Below are 21,890 nucleotides of genomic sequence, written 5' to 3'. Positions count from 1 at the left end.
GAACCCGCTTTTTAGAAATATCTAAGGAACTGACCACAAAGGTCTATGTATGCATATGTTAATCAGATATGCATATGTCCTTATATTAAGGACAGCAAAAATTTTCAAATAGCCTAAATTCCAATAATAGAGAATGTGTTTAGCAAATTATGATAGAGCAATAAAATCGAATGTCATGAAAACAGTAAAACTCAAGCTTTTGAAGAATATTTAACAGGAAGCTGTTTATAGAATAGTTGAAAGCGGGAGGACCTGGATGGCGCAGTCGGTTGAGCATCCAACTCCTGGTTTCGGCTCAGATCGTGATCTCAGGAGTGAGATCGGGCCTGTTTCAAGCTCCACACTCAGTACGGAGTCACTTGAGATTCTCTCTCCCTCTACCCCTCCTGCTCGTGCTCTCTCTCTTTTTCTCAAATAAATAAATAAATCTTAAAAAAATATAAAGGTAAAACGTAGATTACAAAACAATATATGCAACACAATAACCATTTTATAAAGAGAAAAAAAAAAAACACATACATGCAGAGCAAAACAAACCTAAAGAAATACACTAAGAAGTTACAATTATTTCTGGATTGGAGGATTGAGGTGTGGTAGGCAGAGTAATGGCCCCCAAAGATGTCTATGTCCTAAGCCCTGAAGCCTGTGACTGTTACCATATGTGGTAACGTAACTATGCGATTAACTTAAGGATCTTGAGAGGGGAAGATCAGCCTGGATTATGCAGGTGGCCCATGTAATCACAAGGGTTCTGCTAGCTTTGAAAACAGAGGAAGTGACAGTGAGCCAGGGAATGCAGAGAGCCTCTGGAAGATAGACAAGGCAAGAAAACAGATGCTCCTCTAGGACCTCCAGGAGGAATAAAGCCCTGCTGAGCCCTTGATTTTAGCTCAGTGAGATTTTGACTTACAACCCTTTAAGCGACTAAGTTTATGGCAACTTATTACAGCAGCAATAGAAAACTAACACAGAGTGATTTCTTCTATTTTGTTCTTTGGGCTTTCTGCATTTGCATTTTCAAAAGTAAGCATTATTATATTTGTAATCAGAAAAAAATATGTGAATAATGATAATCACAAATTTGTATAGAATGTAATAGCTTACAAAGCACTTTCACAGACATGACCTTACATACACACATGTCCTGCAATAGACGTGGGAGGCAGAAAACTGAGGTGACCGCATCCATCTCACACTCTTGCTCTCTGGTCCCAGCTGAGCCCCCACAACTTACCATAGTAAAAGCAAAGGGGACTGGGAGCCAAAAAAGAGAGAGATAAAATGACACTGGTGCACCAAGGACAGGCCCACAATTGTGAATCAACTCCAGATAAGAGTGTGGAAAATCCTGTTCAGCCTTAAGGAGATGAGAGAGAGGTTCTAAGGTAGTAGAATGGAGGAAAAGTTTTGGAAATATAGCATTTAAATATTGAGAACATCAGCCAGAACACAGGGTCATTGGGAATAAAAGAAAAAAAGGACCAGTAAATAAATCACAGGGATGTAAAGTACAGAATAGGGAATGCAGTCAATAACATTATAATAACTTTGTATAGTGACAGATGGTAACCAGGCTTATCATGGTGAGCATTTAGTAATGTATATAAAAGTCAAATCACTATCTTGTACACCTGAAACTAATACAGTATCATATGCCAACAACTATACTTCAGTTTTTCTAAAAAAAAAAAAAAAAAAGGAAAAAGGCCAGTCCCTGGGAAATGGAGGTGGTAAGAACATAGTACAAAACCACTCCTGCCAGTGGATTTATGTCCAAGATTCCAGGACCCTAGGAATGGGGAAATTCTAGGCTTTCCAAGACTCCATGCAGAATACAAAGAGCTACAAGGTAGCCACATTGGAGATCTGGCCTTCCCACATGAGGATGAGAGGAGGGGCTCTGTGCCATATTACCATGGAGGGATCCAACCCTTAAACAAAGAGCAGCAAGTATTACCCTAATGGGTCTTGGAGCCAGGGTCTTTGATGGGCAGTATCCACTGGGTTCCAGGAGGGGCATGAAACACCTACCAAAGGCTTCAGATTGAAGACAGACCGACATGTTCATTAAACAAATAATTTCCAAGGGCTTACTCTGGCCCTATGCTAGCATCTGAAGGAACAGAGATATAAACAAGACCTTTTCCCTGTCATGAGGAAGCTAATTTCACATCCATCACCCAGTTTCATCTGATACACACACACACAATTGTTTTTTACTCTTACTGGTTCCTAGGCATAAATATTGCCTTCGTGAAATTTGTAAATCCTGTAGAAAATACACTGGACCTTGCATTTTTTACCTCTTCCTGATATCTAACACAATGATAGTCATGTGATAGCCAGCTGATTGATGGACTCTTGGAGCTTCTAGAATATCCAGATCTGTTGAGCTTACTAATTCAATTCTGGGAAATTCTAAAATAAAGAGCTAGTATTTATTGAGCATCTATTATGTACAAGCCATTTTAGTAGGTGCTACAAAGGCTGCAAAGATGCAAAAGAAGTGGAGGCCTGCCCTTAGGGAGTTCACAATCTAGTGGGAGAGACAGACTTGAAAAATGAATTACAAGTAAAAACGTAAGTGACAACAACATAGAACAATAAAAGAGACATCAAAAAGGTAATTTCAGTTTAACTGCCTTCTGTTTGGAGCAATCAAGAAAGGTTTGTACAGAATAGGTGGGATTTGAGCTGAAAGATAATTAGGATTTGAAGAAAGATAAGAAAGAGTGCATTCCAAGTGGGAAAGATACTGTGAAGGTTGGGGGTAGAAAAGCACAAACACATATGGGGTAAAAGTGAGGATCTAAATTTTACAAACATTGTATCTGACTTGCCTCTTATAAATATGCATTTATATATCACTCTCCAGTTCCTTTTCTTTATAGAAAGTCGCTAAACAGATAGATTGGCAAAGATGGTTTCTATTGAAATTTCCAGATTAAAAACTTGTTGGCTTTTAAATAATTGTGAACTTTCATCCGTATTGTGATCATTGATAGTTATTACTTTTTTTAAAAAGGGGAAAGGAAGGGACACCTGGGTGGCTCAGTGGGTTAAGAGCTCTTAATTTTGGCTGGGGTCACAGTCTCAGGGTCATAGGATCGAGTCCTGTGTTGGGCTCTATGCTCAGCACAGAGTTTGAGACTCTCTCTCCCTCTCCCTCTGCCCCTTCCACCCACCTAAAATAAATAAATCTTTAAAAAAGAAAAAAAAAGGGAAATCCAATGCTTAAGAAAAGAGTTTAGATGAAAAACGGCCTCAGGCAAACTAGTCATGGCCCTTCCCAGATATAAAAGGTAGCCACAGAAGGAAGTGGGACTTGTTGTCAATGCAAATTTGAGGAAAGACAAAAACGGAGACCCTGACGTCTATCAGAGAATATCCCACGCATTCTGAAAACTGTCCCTAAGAGTGTCTAATACAAATCTATCAGCCTAGAAGAGAAAAAAAGAGATAGCTGAAAGTATTTTCATCATGACAGGTGATAGGTTTTGGCCCCAATCTGTCCATTAGCCAGTTGTGATACTTTAGACAACTCACTGGACCTCTTGGAGCCTTGTTTTTCCCTTGACAAATGGTGAATTCCTGCCCTCCTTCCCACAGGATGTTCTGAGAGGCTGAGCTGATATAAGGTGTTGTTCTTATTAAATCAAACGGCATAATCACATGTAAAGCTGTCACCCGAGCCCTCAGCAGGTTCTCAACTTGTGAGTGGAATCTGAATGGAATTAGCATTATTTTTAAAAGTCAGTGAGCATTATCATCATCTCAAAGTGATATATAAGCATCAAAAATGAATATATTTATTTCAGAGAGTAGAAAAACCAAAGTCTACAGAAATATCATAATTCCTTCTTATTCATTGCTGTATACCCAGCACTTAGCACCACGTCTAGCATATAATAGCTCCACAATAAATATTTATTAAATGAATGAATGAATACTTCTCTCTGAGTCCCCCTCTAGCACTCTCATTTGCAAGATCTCCCTATCTCTGTTTTCAAGATATACAAGGTATTCACCAAGGGACCTCAATGAGATTTACTTTTCTCTTTAGGGAAGGTATTTTATTTATATATAAGAAGGTTAACCGTTTATATCTAAATTAAAATTTAATAGGCCTTTGGTATAAACAGCAGTGCCTATTATTCAGAGTTTTTTAATGCTATAATAGGCACATTGTTAATCACAAGTTAATACCTAGTGAAGGGAAAATAGATCCCGAAGGGTTTTGAAGCATTTAAGTAAAAGACCTGTCCCTTTAAAAGGTCTGCATCTTCATGTCAATGAAAGAGACCTGTAATATACAAGTAATAATAATGATGATGGCTTCTACAATAAGCACAAAGGCAATGATGACAGTAAATTTTACAGTAAAAATTACAGTTCCGTTTCTTAACACTGATAGTGCAGGTAAACTAGCGGCCAATTTTGCTATATGTAATATTACCATATGCGACTGTCCTTAAATGTTGGGTTAACCCTCTTATACTGTAAACCTTAACCTTTAGAAAGATTGAACCCAAGCCTAAACATTGGCTCTTGGGTAGAACTTTGGTTGGTCTACATATAATAGACCCAGTTCCTCTGTTTAAATCTAGTCGTCCCATCCAGGACTTCGGATGTCCACTCTCACCATGGAGATCCTTACTTCCTTTCAAATGAAGCCCAGACACTTCTCTCCAGACTTTGAGGTCTTTAACTAACTTTAATCACCAGAAACACTGGCAGGGCAGGGCAAATCCGGGCACTCACACTGCATCCTGCACTTCTTAGGAGGTACCACATCTCTGCAGGACTCAGGAGGGCAGCAGGTAGGAGGAGCAAAGGAAAAGGCTTCCTGCCAATGCTAAGAAAGACCAGAAGGTTCTCCATGTACATGTGTTTAACAGCTTGTCCACCCTCACAAAACTAAAGCTGAGTGGCCCTAGCTTCCAGCTGTCACTTGAGGTCAAGACTTTTCATGTGGTAAATTTTCCCTTTCGAAGTTGTCCTTAACGTTCATTTTAACTTAATTTTACCAGTACAATAATGTTGGGTTGACGAAGTACAAGGTAATTTGCTCTAGGCCTTAACCTGTTTCTTAAAACTGAATCCTGAATCTTCCCCCTCCCACCATGTGGCACTAATTGCTTTTCTCATTGATCATGTCCAAAGTACTCTCCAAGCAAGCAAGCTGACCAGCTTGGTGGCATCCATGTTCTATAAATGCATTCTCATCCTGCCTCCCACATGCTCCCTTCATTCCTACAACTTGCCTTTCCTTTCTTTTCTGTCCATATACAACTTTCCTTCTTTCAAAATGTTTCAAAATCCAACTCCTCATGGAAACCCACCTTAACTAATCTCCCTTCAACTGTCACTTCATTCTCTAGCCTTTCGGAGCACAGGTATAGTATTGATGGCCAGAGTAATTATTAATGATAATATTGATGAATTTCTGTCACATGCAAGACACTCTGTTATATATTTTACATGTAGTATTCCTAATCCTCACACCCTGACAACTGGGTATGATTATCATCCCAAATTTACAGATGAGGAAACTGAGGCTAGAGTGATATGTTCAAGGTCATAGGGCTACAAAGTGGCAAATCTGGGATTCAAACCATGACGAAGCTGGCTGACGAGCCTGTGCTCTTTCTCTCACAGCAGATGCTCACTGTGGTACTGCATTGAATTGATGGTGACTTTCTTTGTAAGTCTCTCCCCCTCCTCAACCACCTTCACCAAAGAAAATGTATGTTTCTCTTGTATATCCTCAATATGCTTGTTGAATTGAGTTGAACAGCTAAAGCCAGAAAACACATCTCCTATTTTTTAAAATATATTCCATCCTTGTGTTCTGCACATAAGGTAATCATTAAATGTTAATGACTAAGCGAAATGGAATAAAATCAGTGTTGTGGTAGCCATTTTTAAACTTTAAGAGTTTAAATGAGCAAGCCCATACACAGCACCACAGCTGGGAGCGCCATATTGCCATTAAGCCAGAAGGTGGATTTGTGGGATAGGAACATTTGAAAAGAGACACCACAAGAATGGTTAAGTCAGTTTTCCAAACCACTTTCTACAAGTAGCTACTGCTTTTCCTCCCATAATAATTTCACAATGATTAGCCTGCTAGGTGAGAAATCCCAATGAGAAACCTGAGTGTCAGAAGAGTTTAGCATGACCACTAAGTATTGGGCCCAAGTTAGACGTGATATGGACAACAGGTAGAGTCATTCCAATCCAGCCAGTCAAAATGTAAGAGAACTGCCACCTAGATTTCTATTACGGGCTTCATCTTTCAGGGTAAATGCCTTTGTTCTTATCATGAGATTCATGAAATGCATTCTAACATTCCAACACATATGGATATCAAAATGTGTATTTGGTGAGGAATAGTGTCTTATGCTACCAATTTCTGCTTCCCTTTGCTTTCTTTGCTCATAGCACAAAATTTCCTACTTTTTGCCAAAACCTTAACTATGTAGCTTTTTAACTTAATTAAATATATAGGCAATTACTGACACCATCTGTCTTCATAGAAAAAGAACAAGAAGTGACACAAAAGACTGGGATTCTAAAGGGAATATTTAGCAAACAAAATCTTCTAGCTCCACTATAGTGATACTTATCTTTGGAAGCCCTTATGCTATTTTAAACCATTTATGTTTCTTAGAAATAATGAATTAGAGCTATACTTAAAATAGGGTGGCTTTGGTATGATTTTTAAAAAAGAAAATATCAAGTAATCCATTGCTTTTTCAGTAAAACAAAAACTTAAGCACGCCGTTGAACATCTGTTACCAGTACAGTCTAACACGGCACTTAAAATCCTTTAAAATCCCTGAAAACCTTTATAAACTTACATGAATCTTTTGCATAAATAGAACTGTTTTAGCAATACGTATATTCCTTTAAACATATATTTTGCTTTCTTAAACGTAAGATTCATTGTGCTGCCTATTGTTCCAAGCCCTTATAAATCAATAAATGGAACGGCTTCACTTCTTGGTTGGAGTGGGTCTTCCCCTATCATGCCACCTCCCTAGCCCAGACTAGAGTACCTACTCATTTATGTGTGGCTTTTTAACCTTTTTCGATAACTCTCCACAACTGTCTTAATATGTAAATGATATCAAACCAACCCACTGAAACTTGATCAGGCTAAGTTAGGACAAGTCCAAATGAAATAATAAAATTCAGCCCCCAAAGGGAGAGTATAGACAGGAAATACAAAGGAATTCCAGAGAAGGGGCACATATGGCTCCATGAAGAACATACAGCAATTCCCTGAACTGGAAGAGCAGGTTTTTGAACCCCATGGGGCCACAACTGAGTGCCCTACAGAAATAGAAGGGTGCAGGACGAGAGAACATCAATAAAGAGGCTCAATATAAAGAGGCACTTTTCAAAGAAATAACTATAAAACTTCTACTCATATTAAAGACTTATGGTATACCAAAGAATACACTATCTCAGATTTGGCGGGGGGAAACATCAATGCATATATTTTGTATTTTTTTATTCACTTTTTGATGAGGGAAATATGAATAAATGAATTCTACAATTATTTTCTACACACTTATGAAAATAAGTAGAGCCAAAACTAAAAATTTACCCTTATCTGCCATGAACTGTCTAGTGCATTCTCCTGAGCGTAAGCTGTATATTAAGAAACAGTGCCTTGAATTTTAGAAGAGATGAGGAGGAGGAAGGAGGGAAAGGTCTCCCTTAATGCTGCTTCTTTCATTTGCTAGAAACTGAACCTAGGGACAAATGGTGTCAGAGGGGGTCAGTTAAAAGCAGCCCCTGGGGGGAAGCTCAGTGGAACTGAGGAACATAGCAGCAGAGCCCTGACAGGTAAGCCAGGACTGAGGAACACTTACTCAGGTGGAACTACGGGTGACTTTCAGTCAGCAACTACTCAACTGGAATTTTTCCCAAGGCCCTAAAGCTCCACCCATACATTTCTGGGAAGTGCCATAGGACTTTCATTGATCACGGGTAGGAACCTTGGCTTTCTGCCTACACTGAAGGACAGTATTTCTTTGTCTTTATACAGCTCCTTTATTAGAGGCTCTCCAAGTGCTTTACAGACAAATAATGGGACGGTGAGGCAGAAGGTTGTTAAGTGGCTTGCCCAAAGTCCCACGGTAAATCACAGGCCTTCCTCTGGATTCGGAGCCACCTAGTAAATGCTGGAGCTTCTGGGTGTGACTGCGGCCATCATGGTGCTCTCTTACATCCTACCAAGCATTTGTTTCCCTCCCAGGTGGAGAGAAATGTCCAAGATCAAGTGCAGGAGAGACAGCCTGGACTTCAGAGTACAGCAAACCTACAGGGTAATCCTAGCCCCCGCTGCTTCACTGCGGAATGCGGCACGTTTTTGGGTTCTTTGAGCCTTCTTCACTTCCACGTCAATAAAATGGGGATGTTAGTACTTACCTCACAACGTGGTTGTGAGGATGACGTAAAAAAATACCAAAGTGCATTGTGCATGGTAGACCCTTAACACACATTAATTTCCCTTCCTTTTTCCTTCCCCCAGTCTGCCTCCTGAAGTCTATCCTCCACATGGTCAAATAGGCAGCTTTCTAAACACTGCAGCTATCAAAAAAAGATGGCATATTGGCTCGATGGGCTGCTGAACCTTTCAAACTCCAGAGTCTACAGACAACAAAGGCACAGTCATGGAATTCAGACTCAGCTCACAGGATAGCCAAATCCAAAAGGTTCCATGACGACAAACATGTTACCTGGCACCCAGCCCTCTCCTGTCACCAAATTAGTCAGGATGTATGGGGTTATTAGATTAATTTGATGGGGATGAGGAAGTGTCCCTGGGGAGCCCCAAGCCGCAGAAGGCAGGCTAAGGTGCTGGGAGGGCCCTGGAATGAGCAACAGAAGGGAAGAAGGGAAGGGGACATGTCTCGGACAGAGCTTTCCCGTGTCACGTGCCCTCTTGCTTGACCCGCCCTGTCTCTCTTCTGGATCTGACCATGACCAGCCCCACTTAGTCTAGGAGCTGGTACAAAATGAAGGCCTGCATGGGGAGGAGACAGAAGTGCACCGCATTTTGGAAAAGTGACATTGTGTTTTCAGAGCTAATTGAGTCTCTTTGACATAAGCTAAAACATTATCCCTACCAGCCCATGACTGCTTACTGGGCCGAGGTATTAACCCTTGCTGGGCGCTATTTTGATTTAGTGTATGAAGCAGATAATTTTCACCCACATCTGGAGAAGCTTTTTGAAGTAGAGACTTGAAGAATACCTTGGATAAATTCAGAGGGCAGTTTGGAAGGTGGTTTATCACAGGCTTCCTCATTCCGTCGTTACTTACACACTTGACTGGATTCCAACAAGTAGCCATACAAGTTGTGTAGGCATCCTTCCAAGAATTGGGTCTCCTGGAGACCAGATTCTGTGCGTGCATGTGAGTATAACAGCTTTCCTGAGATATCCTTTGCCATAAAATCCACCCTTTTAAAATGTGCACTGCAGTGGTTTCTAAGTAATTCAGAGTTATACCACCATCACCATTACCCAATTTTAGACAATTTCCCTTACCGCTAAAAAGATACCCTGAAACCCATGAAAAATCATTTCCCATGCCCTCTTTTCCCCAGCCACTGAAAACCATTTTCTGCCTCTGTGGATTTCCCTGTTCTGGACAGTTCATATAACATGGATCATCCAGTAGGTCATCCTTTGTGACTTCTTTCACTTAACATTAATGTTCTCAAGGTTCATCCATGTCATAGCAGATATCAGGGCTTCATTCCTTTTAATGGCTAAATAATATCCCATTCTATGGACATACCACATTTTGTTTATCTATTCATCAGCTGATGGACATTTGGGTTGCTTCCACCTTTTGACTGGTGTGAATAATGTTGCTGCGAACATTCGTGTGCAAGTGTTTGTGCGGATACATGCTTTCATTTCTGGTTATATACCTAGGAGTAGAATCGATGGGTTGTTTGGCAACCATAAGTTTAACTTTTTGAGAAACTACCAAACTGTTTTTTAAAGAGGCTGTTCCATTTTACAATCTCACTAGCAATGTATGGGCTTCCAATTTCTCCATATCTTTGCCAACACTTGTTACTGTGTCAGCCATCCTTACAGGTTGGACATGGTGTCTGTCTGTGTTTTAAAGGGAAGACTTTTTTTTTCCCTGTGTTATTTTCCCCTGTGTTATGTATTATTGAGTAATCCAACAAAGATTTATTGTGTACACTTACATCGCGAGTGCTGTGGTAGGTATTATGCAGGATGCAAATATGAATAAGATGAGTCCCCGCTCTCAGTCTAATTCTCCTCTTTAGGAATTTCCCAAATGTAAACAAACTTGCCTTGGACTTGCAGTCAAGAGCTCTGAGCTCTGATCTGAACTCTGCTCCTGACCGGGTCTCTTCCCCTCTTGCAGCCTCAAGCCCAGGGCTTGAGGGGGTCTGGACTAGACCAAGTCCAAGGCCATAGCTCTGACTGCCTTTGTTTCTTTGCCTACATATTCTGCAACAGAGGCTGGTCTTTATAAAAAAAAAAAAAATTCTGATTTCCTGCAAATGTCAAGGAAAGTGGGAAGGACAGGCAAACTGTGCTGCCAACTCATTGCCCTGACAGGTCCAGCGCGGTGCGCTCATCCTCATCTCACTTTGTACCCCAACCTTCTGTGTCCACATGACTGGGCACAGGGATCCTCCCCAGTGAGAACTACCAAGCAAGAGCTTTCTGCTTTGAAAACGCACACAAAAGCCTTTTGGAGATTATTTGTAGTAACTTTAAAGGAATACTTTTCAGCTACGCAAATCATTCACCAGCCCTGACATTTATAGCATGAAAATTAAAGGAGGAGAATAACTATTTACAGTATGAGATGATTATATTGAATTGCCATGGAAGAAGCATATACAATTACTAGTCCTAGAAACCTGTAATAGGTTATAAAAATTGGGTTTTCGTGTTTATTATAGTTCAGTGCCTAATGTCAAAATAAGAAAATGGTCTTCTAAAAATTCATGATTTAAAAAAAAGTAAGGAAATACTTAAGAAGAAAAAAGAAATGAGTATACAATTCTGTACCTTAATACAAATAATATTAGTAGGCCATCAGTCTTGAAAGTAATTGAGGGAGGATCATAAATGTATAGAAGTAGTGGAAGTAACTTGGAAAAGGAAGCAGAAAAGGCAAGAGTATGTTAAAATGCTTGTGTGTGGTTTTTTTTTTAACAAAAGTGAAAAACATCAAAAGAGCTGCTGATGATGAGGGTTTAAATGTTTTCCATTTTGGATCCCCAAATTAATTTCGAATATAGTTCCTGCACATCCTGAAAGAACTTGCAAAGTCACAGAGAAGCTTCTGGCACTGCAAAGCAACTGGACTCTTAACGCTGGGGACTAGGTGTTATGGAAAGAGCTGGACTGGAACTTGGGAAACCCGGGCTTTGGTCCCAGCTCTTCCCCTAACTGAGGGACCTGAGCCAGTCCGTTCACCTCCCAGAGTCTCATCCATAAAATGGGGACATGGGAATGATAGAGGTCATTTCAGGTCTGCAGGACAGAATTGTTTAAGACCTCTCTGGGCCCTGAGTATTTTTGGCTTTAGAGAGCCCATCACCGTACATCATAGTAAATGTATTAAAATGCACTCTTGTGGAATAGGATTTAGATATAACTGTATGAGTTGTGTTGCATTTAACCAACATGCAAATTTTGTCGATATTTTAAAAACATTTATTGTTACTTTGTAGTTTTCATTTTATATTTGGGAGCCAGTATCACTTTTTTTTTCCAGAATCCAAATATTTTGAAGGCCTTTGGAAATCATGGAGGCCCTAGGCATGGTGGACTATTGGGCCCTGAGCGCCAAGCGGCAGGGCCCAGATTTTCTGCTGCCTCTGGCCTCACAGACTCCAAACGCCCAATATAAAGCAGTGTCCAGGGTGGGTGGTACAGAAATTGAATGCTGTGGTTGCTCAGAGATAGCCTCGTCGAGCTGTGGTTTAAATCGTGGCCAGAAGGATAAATAGGATCAATAGGGACAGAGGGGAAGGCCTCCAAGATGAATACTAAGAGTCTCAATTGTTGATCAGGGCCCCAGGGTGACTGCCCCATATGGGGCAACAGCAGCTCTCCTTAGCCTCTCCAAGAGACTGGGCCATCCCAGCAGCTGCCACTAGGTGGCAACATGCCAAGATGCTGCAGGCCCCTGGGCCTTCCTATTCATTTTTTAAAAATATAATACACAGTTCTTACCAAATATCATAATCACATTCATATTTTGCCAACTGAAAATTCTTACAGCGCATGTACCAATTCTTTAAAATTAAGTATCATGTATGTTGTTTACCACAATGGGGATCTCAGTGCTGTCTGCTGATGGTCAACATGGGAAGAGATACCACTTAGTAGCTACCTGAGGCAATACATTCTCTGTATGATAGCCAGGATTCTAGAGCCTGTTTTTAATAGCATCTGAGAAGAGGGTAAAGTGGTCCCCATCTCTGAGGAGCAGGCAAAAACAATGAAGTCAAGAGCCAAGCAAGTGAGTTCTTCTGCCTGTCCTGGCAGAGACACAGGGAAGAAGTCAGGGTCCAAACAGATTTGAGTCTGCCAGACCCCACAGTAATAGACTCATAGAGTTTCTCTTGTAGTCACTGGATCCTCACAATACCCCTCAGAGATAGAGACCATTGCAGATAGGTCTGTGTTAACATGCAAGGAAGCTGAGGCCCAGAAACAAGAAAGTTAAGGTCACATAGCAAAGGGCCAGGCCAACACTCCCAGTGAGGTCCTGTAACTCTGGTCCAGTGCTCTTGCTATGCTAGCGAAGCCACCTGCCACCCTCAAGGTGTAGGCCCCTCTAGACTCCACTACCCTCAAGGGGCAGTCACTTCTTTCCTCTACCAAGCTGCCTCTATCCTTCTCAACCTTATTTCATCTTGGCCTAAACATGGTGAGAAGCACGTCCCCTATGGAAGGCCCCCATATCCTGTAGGTCCTGTAGACTAAGGTCTGTAGACCTTGCCTCTCCTCAGACAAGGATGGCCTTGAGCTCAAGGCCCAAATGTGATAGTAGAGAAAAAGATGCCTCCCTACCAGGGACAGATTCTGCTTTATCCCTATACCTGACCAAGCATATTCTCCTGATTTTACAGCTGAGAAGGGAGAAAAGGTACCTGAGATCTCATCCGAACCTCTAGAAGATCATTCAACAAAAGCATCTCAAACTCAAAATGCCCAAACCTGAAATCTTGATATTACCCTTGAAACTATTTCTCTAGCAGTCTACCCCACTCAGTACATAGTAATTCCATCCTTTCATTTTCTCAGGGCAAAAGTCTTGAAGATATCCTTGACCCCTCTTTCTTTCACACCCTGCATTCAACCCATCAACAAAGTCCTTTAGGTTGCAGTTTTGAAGTGTATCTATAATATGACCACTTCTCCCATCCTCTGCTGTTACCATGCCGGCCCAGCTACCACCATCTCTCACCCAGTTTATTGCAATGGCCTCCCAAGTGGCCTCCCTCTTTCCATCCTTGACCGCTTGTGGTCTCTTCTCCCCACTACATCCAGAATAACCCTTTAAAATTAAAGTTAGATCATGTCACGTCAATGGATTTTGGCCTCCAAAGTGGTAAGGCCTTGGCTCTGTATTTAACCTAACCAGTAAGGATAGGGGGAACCTTGGCTTACCCGTGCCTATGATGACCAGCAAATAGAGGGGCTGGGCAGGTGGCCTGGCCTCTCTAGCTTAGCCATAGCTATAGGGACCCATGGGTCTGACAGAGGGCTTGGTCTCACTCTAGAAAGAACCCAGTGGTGGATTTCCTGTCATGTTGGGACTACATGGGAGGGGGTGCACCTGTGCCTTAACCAAGACAGGCTGCTGAGGATAAGCTTGTATCACACCCTGCTCTAAAGGCCTGATACCGTCCCTGTGGTAGGTGAATTCTCAGTGCTTCATCTCCCACTTGCCTTAGCTGGAGAATCTGCCTTTTAAAGAATTCTCTACAGGGTGAGAAATCTTCACAATTCCCAGTCAGCCTCATAGTTGCAGCTGGACGCAAGTGAGGGAGGGCCTGTCAGGACTATCCTCCCCAGTGATTAGTGGAGGAAAGTGTGGCCCAGAGAGGCAACTTGCCAAAGATCAGGGATATTTGCCTCAGATGCTGGTATCAAGGGTGGGGCTTTCAGCAAGCCACATAGCTTGTCCTGACCTCAGGTTCTTTTCCTTACAATAAAAGAAGAAGGTGATGTAGAAAAAGAACGGGAAAACCTAAAGATGAATGTGCAAAACATCTAGGAATCCTTCAAGCCCTGAAATTCTATGATTTTTCCACAAATGTTGTTTCATCTATAAATGAGTCTGTCAGTCCCATACCTACCCAGGAGCCCATCAGAGAGGGTTGGCAAGTCCAAACTCTTTGCTACTTTATTTGCAAGTGGAGACAGACACAAAATGTGGGCCTGAGTACCTGTGCCTGCATCTGTAGGCTCTGCCACCCATCCACCCTGCCTGTCACAGGAAAGAGGCCACTGCAGCTGGGCGACCAGGCAGCCGTCACCGCATGGAGCACCCGAGGCAGAAAGGGCTCAATACTGGGCCTCTCTCCCATACCTTCCTCACGGGAGCATATTACCTTTTCATCCCAAAGCTTGTGGCCCAAACAGGAGGCAGAACCTGGGAAGGGGACAACTGTGGGCAAGCCTGCTGCTGCCTGATCCTGTCTTTGCCTCTCACATGCTTTTTTGAAGGTTGATGAGGTTGTCATAGTTTCTGAATTGCCTTCTGCCCTGTGTTCTGCCTGCTTTGTGCCAGGTCTCCTGGTGCAGGAGGGCCTGTCAGAGCCGCAGAGAGCTGGGGCCCCTGCAGTATTCCCGCACCACACCCAGCCCTGTCTCTTGCTGAGCTTACAACGGGCTTTTCGGCAATCAATCCAATAGAAATAGAATGTAAGCCACGTGTAATTTTTCATTTTCTAGTAGCCTTGTTTAAAAATATAACAAAAAAATAGCCGAACATAGTCTTAATAATGTGTTTTATTTAACCCCACATAACCAAAATATTATCATTTCAACATATAATCAGTATAAAATATTACTAATGAGATATTTCATGTTCTTTTTTATCTCCTCAGTCTTCAAAATCTAGTATTTTACATTTAGAGCACATCTCCATTTAAACCAGCCACATTTCTTTTTTAAGATTTTGTTTATTTATGAGAGAGAGAGAGAGCGTGCATTCAAGAGAGACTGATTGATCAAGGGGAGGGTCAGCAGGAGAGGGAGAAGCAGACTCCCCACTGAGCAGGGAGCCCGATAAGGTGGGGTTTGATACCAGGACCCCAGGATCACGACCTGAGCCAAAGTCAGACACTTAACTGACTGAGCCACCCAGGCACCCCTGAACCAGGCACATTTTAAATGCTCAATAACCACAAGTGGCTAGTGGCTACCATATCAGATAGCACATTCCAGAACATACATGAAAGTCTAAATATAATTGCACTTATTGCTAATATTCTGCTAATATTAACCACTGGCTGTTAACATTTTGTTATATTCTCATCTAGTCTTCTCTATGTATAATATTTTTGCAAAGCTGAAGTCATGTTGCTTTTATGACTTTACATCCTTCTCTTGCTATTTTTGTGTATCTTCCTACACCATCAAAAGTTATCCACAATTTTTATCTTTTGTGATGATATCATAGACTATCCCATCACTTGGATGTGTCAGAATCTTTTTAATCAATACCCAAATATTGGACAGCTGCAATTTTTCAATCTTACAAGTAATGCTGAGATGTATATTTTCATGTTATGTATTCTTTTTAAGGCCTTGATGCAAATGTCTCTAGCATTCTAGTCATTTTTAACAAAATGATTTTTACATCAGCAGTAAGTCAAACAATCATCAACTAGTGATTTATGACTGGGAGCTGAGGCATCTTGTTTTCTCATCCCACACCTTTGATACCCTGCTCTGTAAACCGAGGGCAAACCACTTCACTCCATTTATAAAGTAAACTGATTGTATTAGATGATTTTTAAGGGTCTTTCCAACACTAACCTTCAGTGATGTTTTTCCCTCACCATCATAGCTAATCAATTAACCTGTCAAGCTAGTCATTAGAAGTCCTGCAAGTCACATCAAAGGCACTTCTTAACATTTAAAAATCCATCCACTTATCTCCGTCCCCACTCACAGTGCCCCTTATACAGGCCACCATCACTGCTCATCTAAATTGTGAGAGAGTATGGAGTGCAGACAGAGATTAGGTTCTAAAGTTAACAGTGAAATCCAAAATCAAGAATAGGATTAAATGAGGTATGTGGGAAAGCATGAGGCTGGCACAGAGGAGATGCTCAGTACATATTTCCTACACTGCAATCTGAAACCAGCTTCTAGAGGCCCACCTAGACCCTGTTCCTTAAAAGTTGGAGTGGCGTTCACAATGAGGCATCAGAGGTGATGTGCCCTGCTGTGAGCCAAGCCCTGCCCCAGCCACAGGATGCTGTGGGAAGACAAAGACTCATCAGCTTCCCCTAAAGGGCTGACAGTCTAGAGGGGGAGACAGGAACCCCTATACTCAAAACAAGCATGCCTCAGGCGGTGTCTTCAATGGAAAAACCAGATGGAGAACAGAACAATTATCTGAGCAATTCAGGCAAGCCTGCTGTTGAGGAAACGGCTTAACGAAATTTGTTCTACTATTTCTTTTGTGAACCAAGGGTTTAGGGCAGTCTAGGGAAGCAAAAGTACTGGGACTCTAGAAAGAACAGAGTTCTGATCCATGCTCTATAATCTTAAGCAAACCATGAAGTCACTTTTTGATCTCAGTATCCTCATTGGTCAAATGGAGACAGAGTAATACCAGCCTTGCCCAAATCTAACCACCCACTGGACTGAGTTGTTGTGAGGTTGAGTACATCGATCATGGATGGGGAAAACAGTTATTAAATGGGGCAATCTAATAGCCACACAAGCAACTGAAAATGTGTCTCCTAAGATCCTACTCCTCAAGGAAATGCTTAGTAATCAGAAATAACATTTGTACTGAACTTTATCATTTGTAAGGCAATTTTAGGTGCATTTATTTTGTTTTCAAAGTAAATGTGTGGTAGGTATTATATGTGTGGTAGGTATTATCATTTGCTCCTTTCGCACTCAAGGATACTGAGATTGAGGGCGTTTAAATAACTTGGTCAAATTTACACTATTTGTGAGGGCCAGAGTTAGGCTTACTCCTTGGTTCTCACTCTTCCTCTACACTGTGCTGCCTTCCCATTAAAATCCTGATCACCACGAGTGCACTGGTCATGATGAGCACCAGGCGATGAATGGAAGCGTCGAATCATTATATTGTACACCTGAAACTAATGTAACACTGTATGTGAACTATACTGGAATTAAGTTGTTTTTTTTTTTTTTTTTTTAAAGATTTTATTTATTTATTTGACAGAGAGAGACACAGCGAGAGAGGGAACACAAGCAGGGGGAGTGGGAGAGGGAGAAGCAGGCCTCCCGCTGAGCAGGGAGCCCGATGCGGGGCTCGATCCCATGACCCTGGGATCACGACCCGAGCCAAAGGCAGACGCTTAACGACTGAGCCACCCAGGCGCCCCTGGAATTAAGTTTTAAAAAATCCTCATCCCCAAAACATTAATATTATTAACATAAATATTAATGTTGGTTATATACATTTCCCTTTTATCAAGGACATGAAAACATCAAAAGAGAAGCTCTGAAAAAAAAAAGAATGCCTGACATGCAAGAACAGCAAGTTTACTTTCTCCTACTAAGAAAAAGTAACTGTCCCCATCTGATTTGCATTTTATGCCATACAGCAGGAAATATTTAAGTTGACAAATAGGATATTTACAACTGCAACAGATACTTGGCAGTTAGTTTTTAACAATTGTTGCAAATGTGATTTATTTGCTATTATAAAAGGGCATTACTGTGCAAATATGACTCCTGAAATTAGCTTCAGTTTAGCAAGGGGCCTTGACAGCTTGACCTCTTAATATCCTTATAATGATGCCATTTACATTCAATGCTTACTCAAGTCACTCACTGCTAGATTTGTTTGAGAGGAGTCCACTCTAGGGCAGATGTACTATGTATTTTAACATATAGAGTTGGTGTGTGGGGCACATGGAGGCCTTCTAAGAGGAAAAAATGTTTAATCAAGTCTTCATGAAAATGTGTTCATTTCCAACTTCCTACAGTGAAAATGCGTTACTGCTAATTACAGCATACTCCAGAAATACAATACTTCATGTTTTCTCCACAAGACACTCTCATGGCATGGATTATAGTAAACAAGGGCATGTTTTCACCCTCTGCAACTTTAGCTTTTAATGTGACTGGGAAACTAGTACAGTTGAGGAATGGCTGGGCTCAGATCAGTGCCATCTCTGCCAGCAGGGAATGGGAAAAGGATGGACTTGGTGCCAGAGAGAACTGGATTCAAATCCCAGCACTGCCACTTCCGGGCTGTGTGGACCTAGGTATCTCTCTGAACCTGTGTTTTTTTTATCTATGACATGGGACTGTTATTTTTTAGGTTATTATAAAGATCTGAGATGTTTGGGAAGCACCTGGCACTTGGGACTTGATACATGGGAGCCACTCATATTTGTGTTGCTTGTCAAAGCTCAGATTTCACCTTCTCCGTGATGCAGCCCTAAATTCGCTAGACAAACTCAGTTTGTCCTTTCTGCCTCAGTAGTACTTTGTTCCCTTTATTATATCATGTATTACACTGTGTTGTAAATGACTGAATATGTATGTATCTGTCTTCCCCTCCTTGGTGGCAGGACCTGTGCCCATCTACCTTTGACTCTCCAGTAACTAGCACAATCACCTTGAACTTGCCTTCACTAGCCTTGAGCATTGAACTGAGGATGATTCTGGGGGTGCTTCCATATTCAGTGTGGGGGTGAGTGGTGACAGGCAATTAGGGATGATGGTCTGCCTCAGGAGAGGAGAGAGGTAGCACATGACCCACTTCTGCCATCTCCAGTTTATAGTAGATGCTCAGTAAATATCTGTCAAAGGAATTAATGGACTTACTTAGTTATCGAGTGGCTTACAGTAACTTATTGCTCACATATGTCTATTTTTCAAAGCCTTTTAATTTTTATTGCATCATAGTATTCTTCTAATAGCCCTGCTGTTCAGCTATGGTGGGTGTTCCCACAGTTTTCATTTCCCAGTTGAGGATACTGTGGCACCGTGGGGTGGCAAAATGACTTTCCCACACTCATGACAAATGGGGGGAGCGCTAAGACTTACAGGCCAATCATGAGTTTCCCTAAAGTTTCATAGTGAGATTTCCTGGCACTGCTTTTTCTGAAATCAAAGCAAACTGCCCTTTTCTCCTATTCACTCCCTCTTTCTCCCCTCTGTCTGCTCCTCTTTAGTTCCCCATCCTCTGAAGCTTCTGTCCAGTCTCATTTTTCTCAACAGAAAACACTGCACAACTGGGGAACTCATACAGGGTAAGGACTGGCTGGGTCAAGACCAGTGTCATCTTCCTTCTCCTAAAAATGACAAACCACAGGGGGGAGAATCAAAGTCCCCATGAGCCTTTTGGAAGGGGGCATCTCCAACAGATTACCTTGGCCGGGTGTTTTAATTTTTGTAACTTCCGGGGCGCCTGGGTGGCTCAGTTGGTTAAGCGACTACCTTCGGCTCAGGTCATGATCCTGGAGTCCCGGGATCGAGTCCCACATCGGGCTCCCTGCTTAGCAGGGAGTCTGCTTCTCCCTCTGACCCTCCCCCCTCTCATGCTCTCTGTATCTCATTCTCTCTCTCAAATAAATAAATAAAATCTTTAAAAAAAAAAAAAAAAAAAAATTTTTGTAACTTCCCGTAAGAATGTTCAATCTTCTAATTAGAATCAGATTGGAGGCTCTGTCCTTCAGTTGAAGGAAGTAGAAACAGAAGCAAAAACATCTACTCCACTCAGTCACGTGTGCACTGGTTTGGTTGGGTCTGACATGGTTTGGGCTGGTTAGGGTTGGTTGGAGTTTTCTCTCCAGGTTGTTGATCTCACCCTCACTTCTGTGGTTCCTGTTTTAATCAGGTGTGGGCAACAGGCCTCAGCCTCTCATACAGTGACCAGCTGGCCCTGACTCAGCTCACCTTATACCTGACCAACGGCCATCTGGATTGCAGTCTGAGCACCCTGAAAGTGCCCTTTGTTCCCAAGAAAGAGAAGAAAATGAGCTGCCTTAATGCCCTCTCAGTGCCGGTAAGCAACAGATGCTTCCTGATGCCCCATGGTGTTCAGCAACACTCAACCACCGCTTCCTGAGCTCTGGCTATGTGCCCAGCTCTTTGAGTATAGAGAGAAGAAAGAACCTCAGGCAAGTCACTTAGCCTCTCCAAAACGGGTTTCTGGAGTACAAGTGTATTGGCCAGAGGAAAGGGGAGAGAGCGTTCCAGAAAGGGAAGGCACCATGTTGGAGGGATGAAAGAGCATGGGTTTTTCCAAGGGTGGGTCTCTTGGGACATTTCCTTCCATTTCTTCTCATCTCCAAGCCCTGGACAAGTTCTTCAACTACCAGCAACTTCTGACAAAACCCGTATTTTTCTAGCTCTAATCTTGTTTTTGAGCTCCAGACTCCCAGATTCACCATTCTACAGAACTTCCCTAGAGTCCTCAGGGTCAAGCTGTCTCAAACTGCATTCATCATCTCTCCTCCCCCTGTACTTCCTCATGGTAGGTCCTGCCAGAGGCTGATGGGACACCTCCGCCCCCTCATCCAGTCAACACCAGCTCATGTTGATGCTAGCTTCGACTCTGACCCCTCCTCTCCCTCCACAGAGACACTGCCTTAGTTTTGCTCTTCACTAAGATTCCTTGCCTGCTGTCCCTCCCCTCAGCCTAACCATACATACAGCCAAGATGGTCAAGGTGAAAAGCAAATCTGAGCATGTTGCTCCCCTACTTATGATTTTGAAATGATTCCTGTCATCTTCAGGAAAATCCCAACTTCCCAGCTGCGTGAAGGAGGGCCTTCATGATCTACCTCTTTCTGCGGCCCCAACCTTCCATCTCATCACTAGCCCTATTGCTAGGGTGGCTGGAGCCAGCAATCTTGGGGCTGGTTGAGGTTTACCAACCTTAGAACCCAGGGCAACAAAATACAAATCTCCATGGAGACAGTGGGCTAGGTTGGTTTTGGGAAGGGAGAACAAGGGTCTAGTGGACCAGATGGCCCTTCATATACACGGAATATGGAAGCAGAAAGGAGCTCAGGCTACAGATGCTCTGACTTTTGCCAGAGGGTTTCTTCCGCCTCTCCTATAGTGGGCTTCATACCCTCTTGGCAAATGAACATCTACTTGAGATGCTAATATATCAAACAGATAAAAGAGGAATTTCAGTGGTTAATAGGACCCACGCTAGCACCCTAGAGATACTTTTTCAGAGCAGTATCTCCTGCCTCTCTGCTGAGCCTCTTTGGAATCCCCTTGATCTCTTTGCTTATTGAGAAGCAGAGTTGGTCTCTCCCTCTCCCTTTGCCCTTCCCCCTGTGTGCATGCTCTCTCTCTCAAATAAATAAATACATCATAAATCTTTTTTTAAAAAGGGGGGGAGGGCGCCTGGGTGGCTCAGTCGGTTAAGCGTCCGACTCTTGATTTCCACTCGTGTCACGGTTGTGAGATTGAGCCCCACATCGGGCCCTGTGCTGGGCCTGGAGCCTACTGAAGATTCTCTCTCTCCCTCTCCCTCTGCCCCTCCCCCTGCCCGCATGCTCTCTCTCTCTGTCTCAAATAAATAAATAAATCTTTTTTAAAAAAGAGAGAGAAGCAGAGTTGGATGGGGGAGAACAGGTCCCTTTTAATTAGGTCCCAGGACCTCGC

General features: G+C 42.4%; 1 protein-coding gene and 1 long non-coding RNA gene across 4 annotated transcripts in view; one reads left to right on the top strand and one right to left on the bottom strand.

Annotated features, from left to right (window-relative positions):
* The window catches only part of LOC118532492 (uncharacterized), a 177,378-nt gene that overhangs the window by 113,475 nt on the left and 42,013 nt on the right, over positions 1–21,890 (bottom strand). The gene's annotated exons all lie outside the window — the stretch shown is intronic.
* IQCH (IQ motif containing H) overlaps positions 1–21,890 on the top strand; it is a 209,030-nt gene that overhangs the window by 162,690 nt on the left and 24,450 nt on the right. For 2 of the 3 annotated variants that reach the window (XM_078078712.1, XM_078078713.1), the window contains one exon: positions 20,104–20,271. The exons of the other annotated variant lie outside the window; for it this stretch is intronic. In XM_078078712.1, the coding sequence (XP_077934838.1) occupies positions 20,104–20,271 (168 nt within the window). The remainder of the gene's footprint in view (positions 1–20,103; positions 20,272–21,890) is intronic. 3 annotated transcript variants of the gene reach the window in all.

The sequence above is a fragment of the Halichoerus grypus genome, chromosome 8 (assembly GCF_964656455.1).
Source record: "Halichoerus grypus chromosome 8, mHalGry1.hap1.1, whole genome shotgun sequence".
Lineage (NCBI taxonomy): Eukaryota > Metazoa > Chordata > Mammalia > Carnivora > Phocidae > Halichoerus > Halichoerus grypus.
Note: the sequence above shows the minus strand (reverse complement) of the source record. Positions and strands in the feature narration are given on the sequence as shown.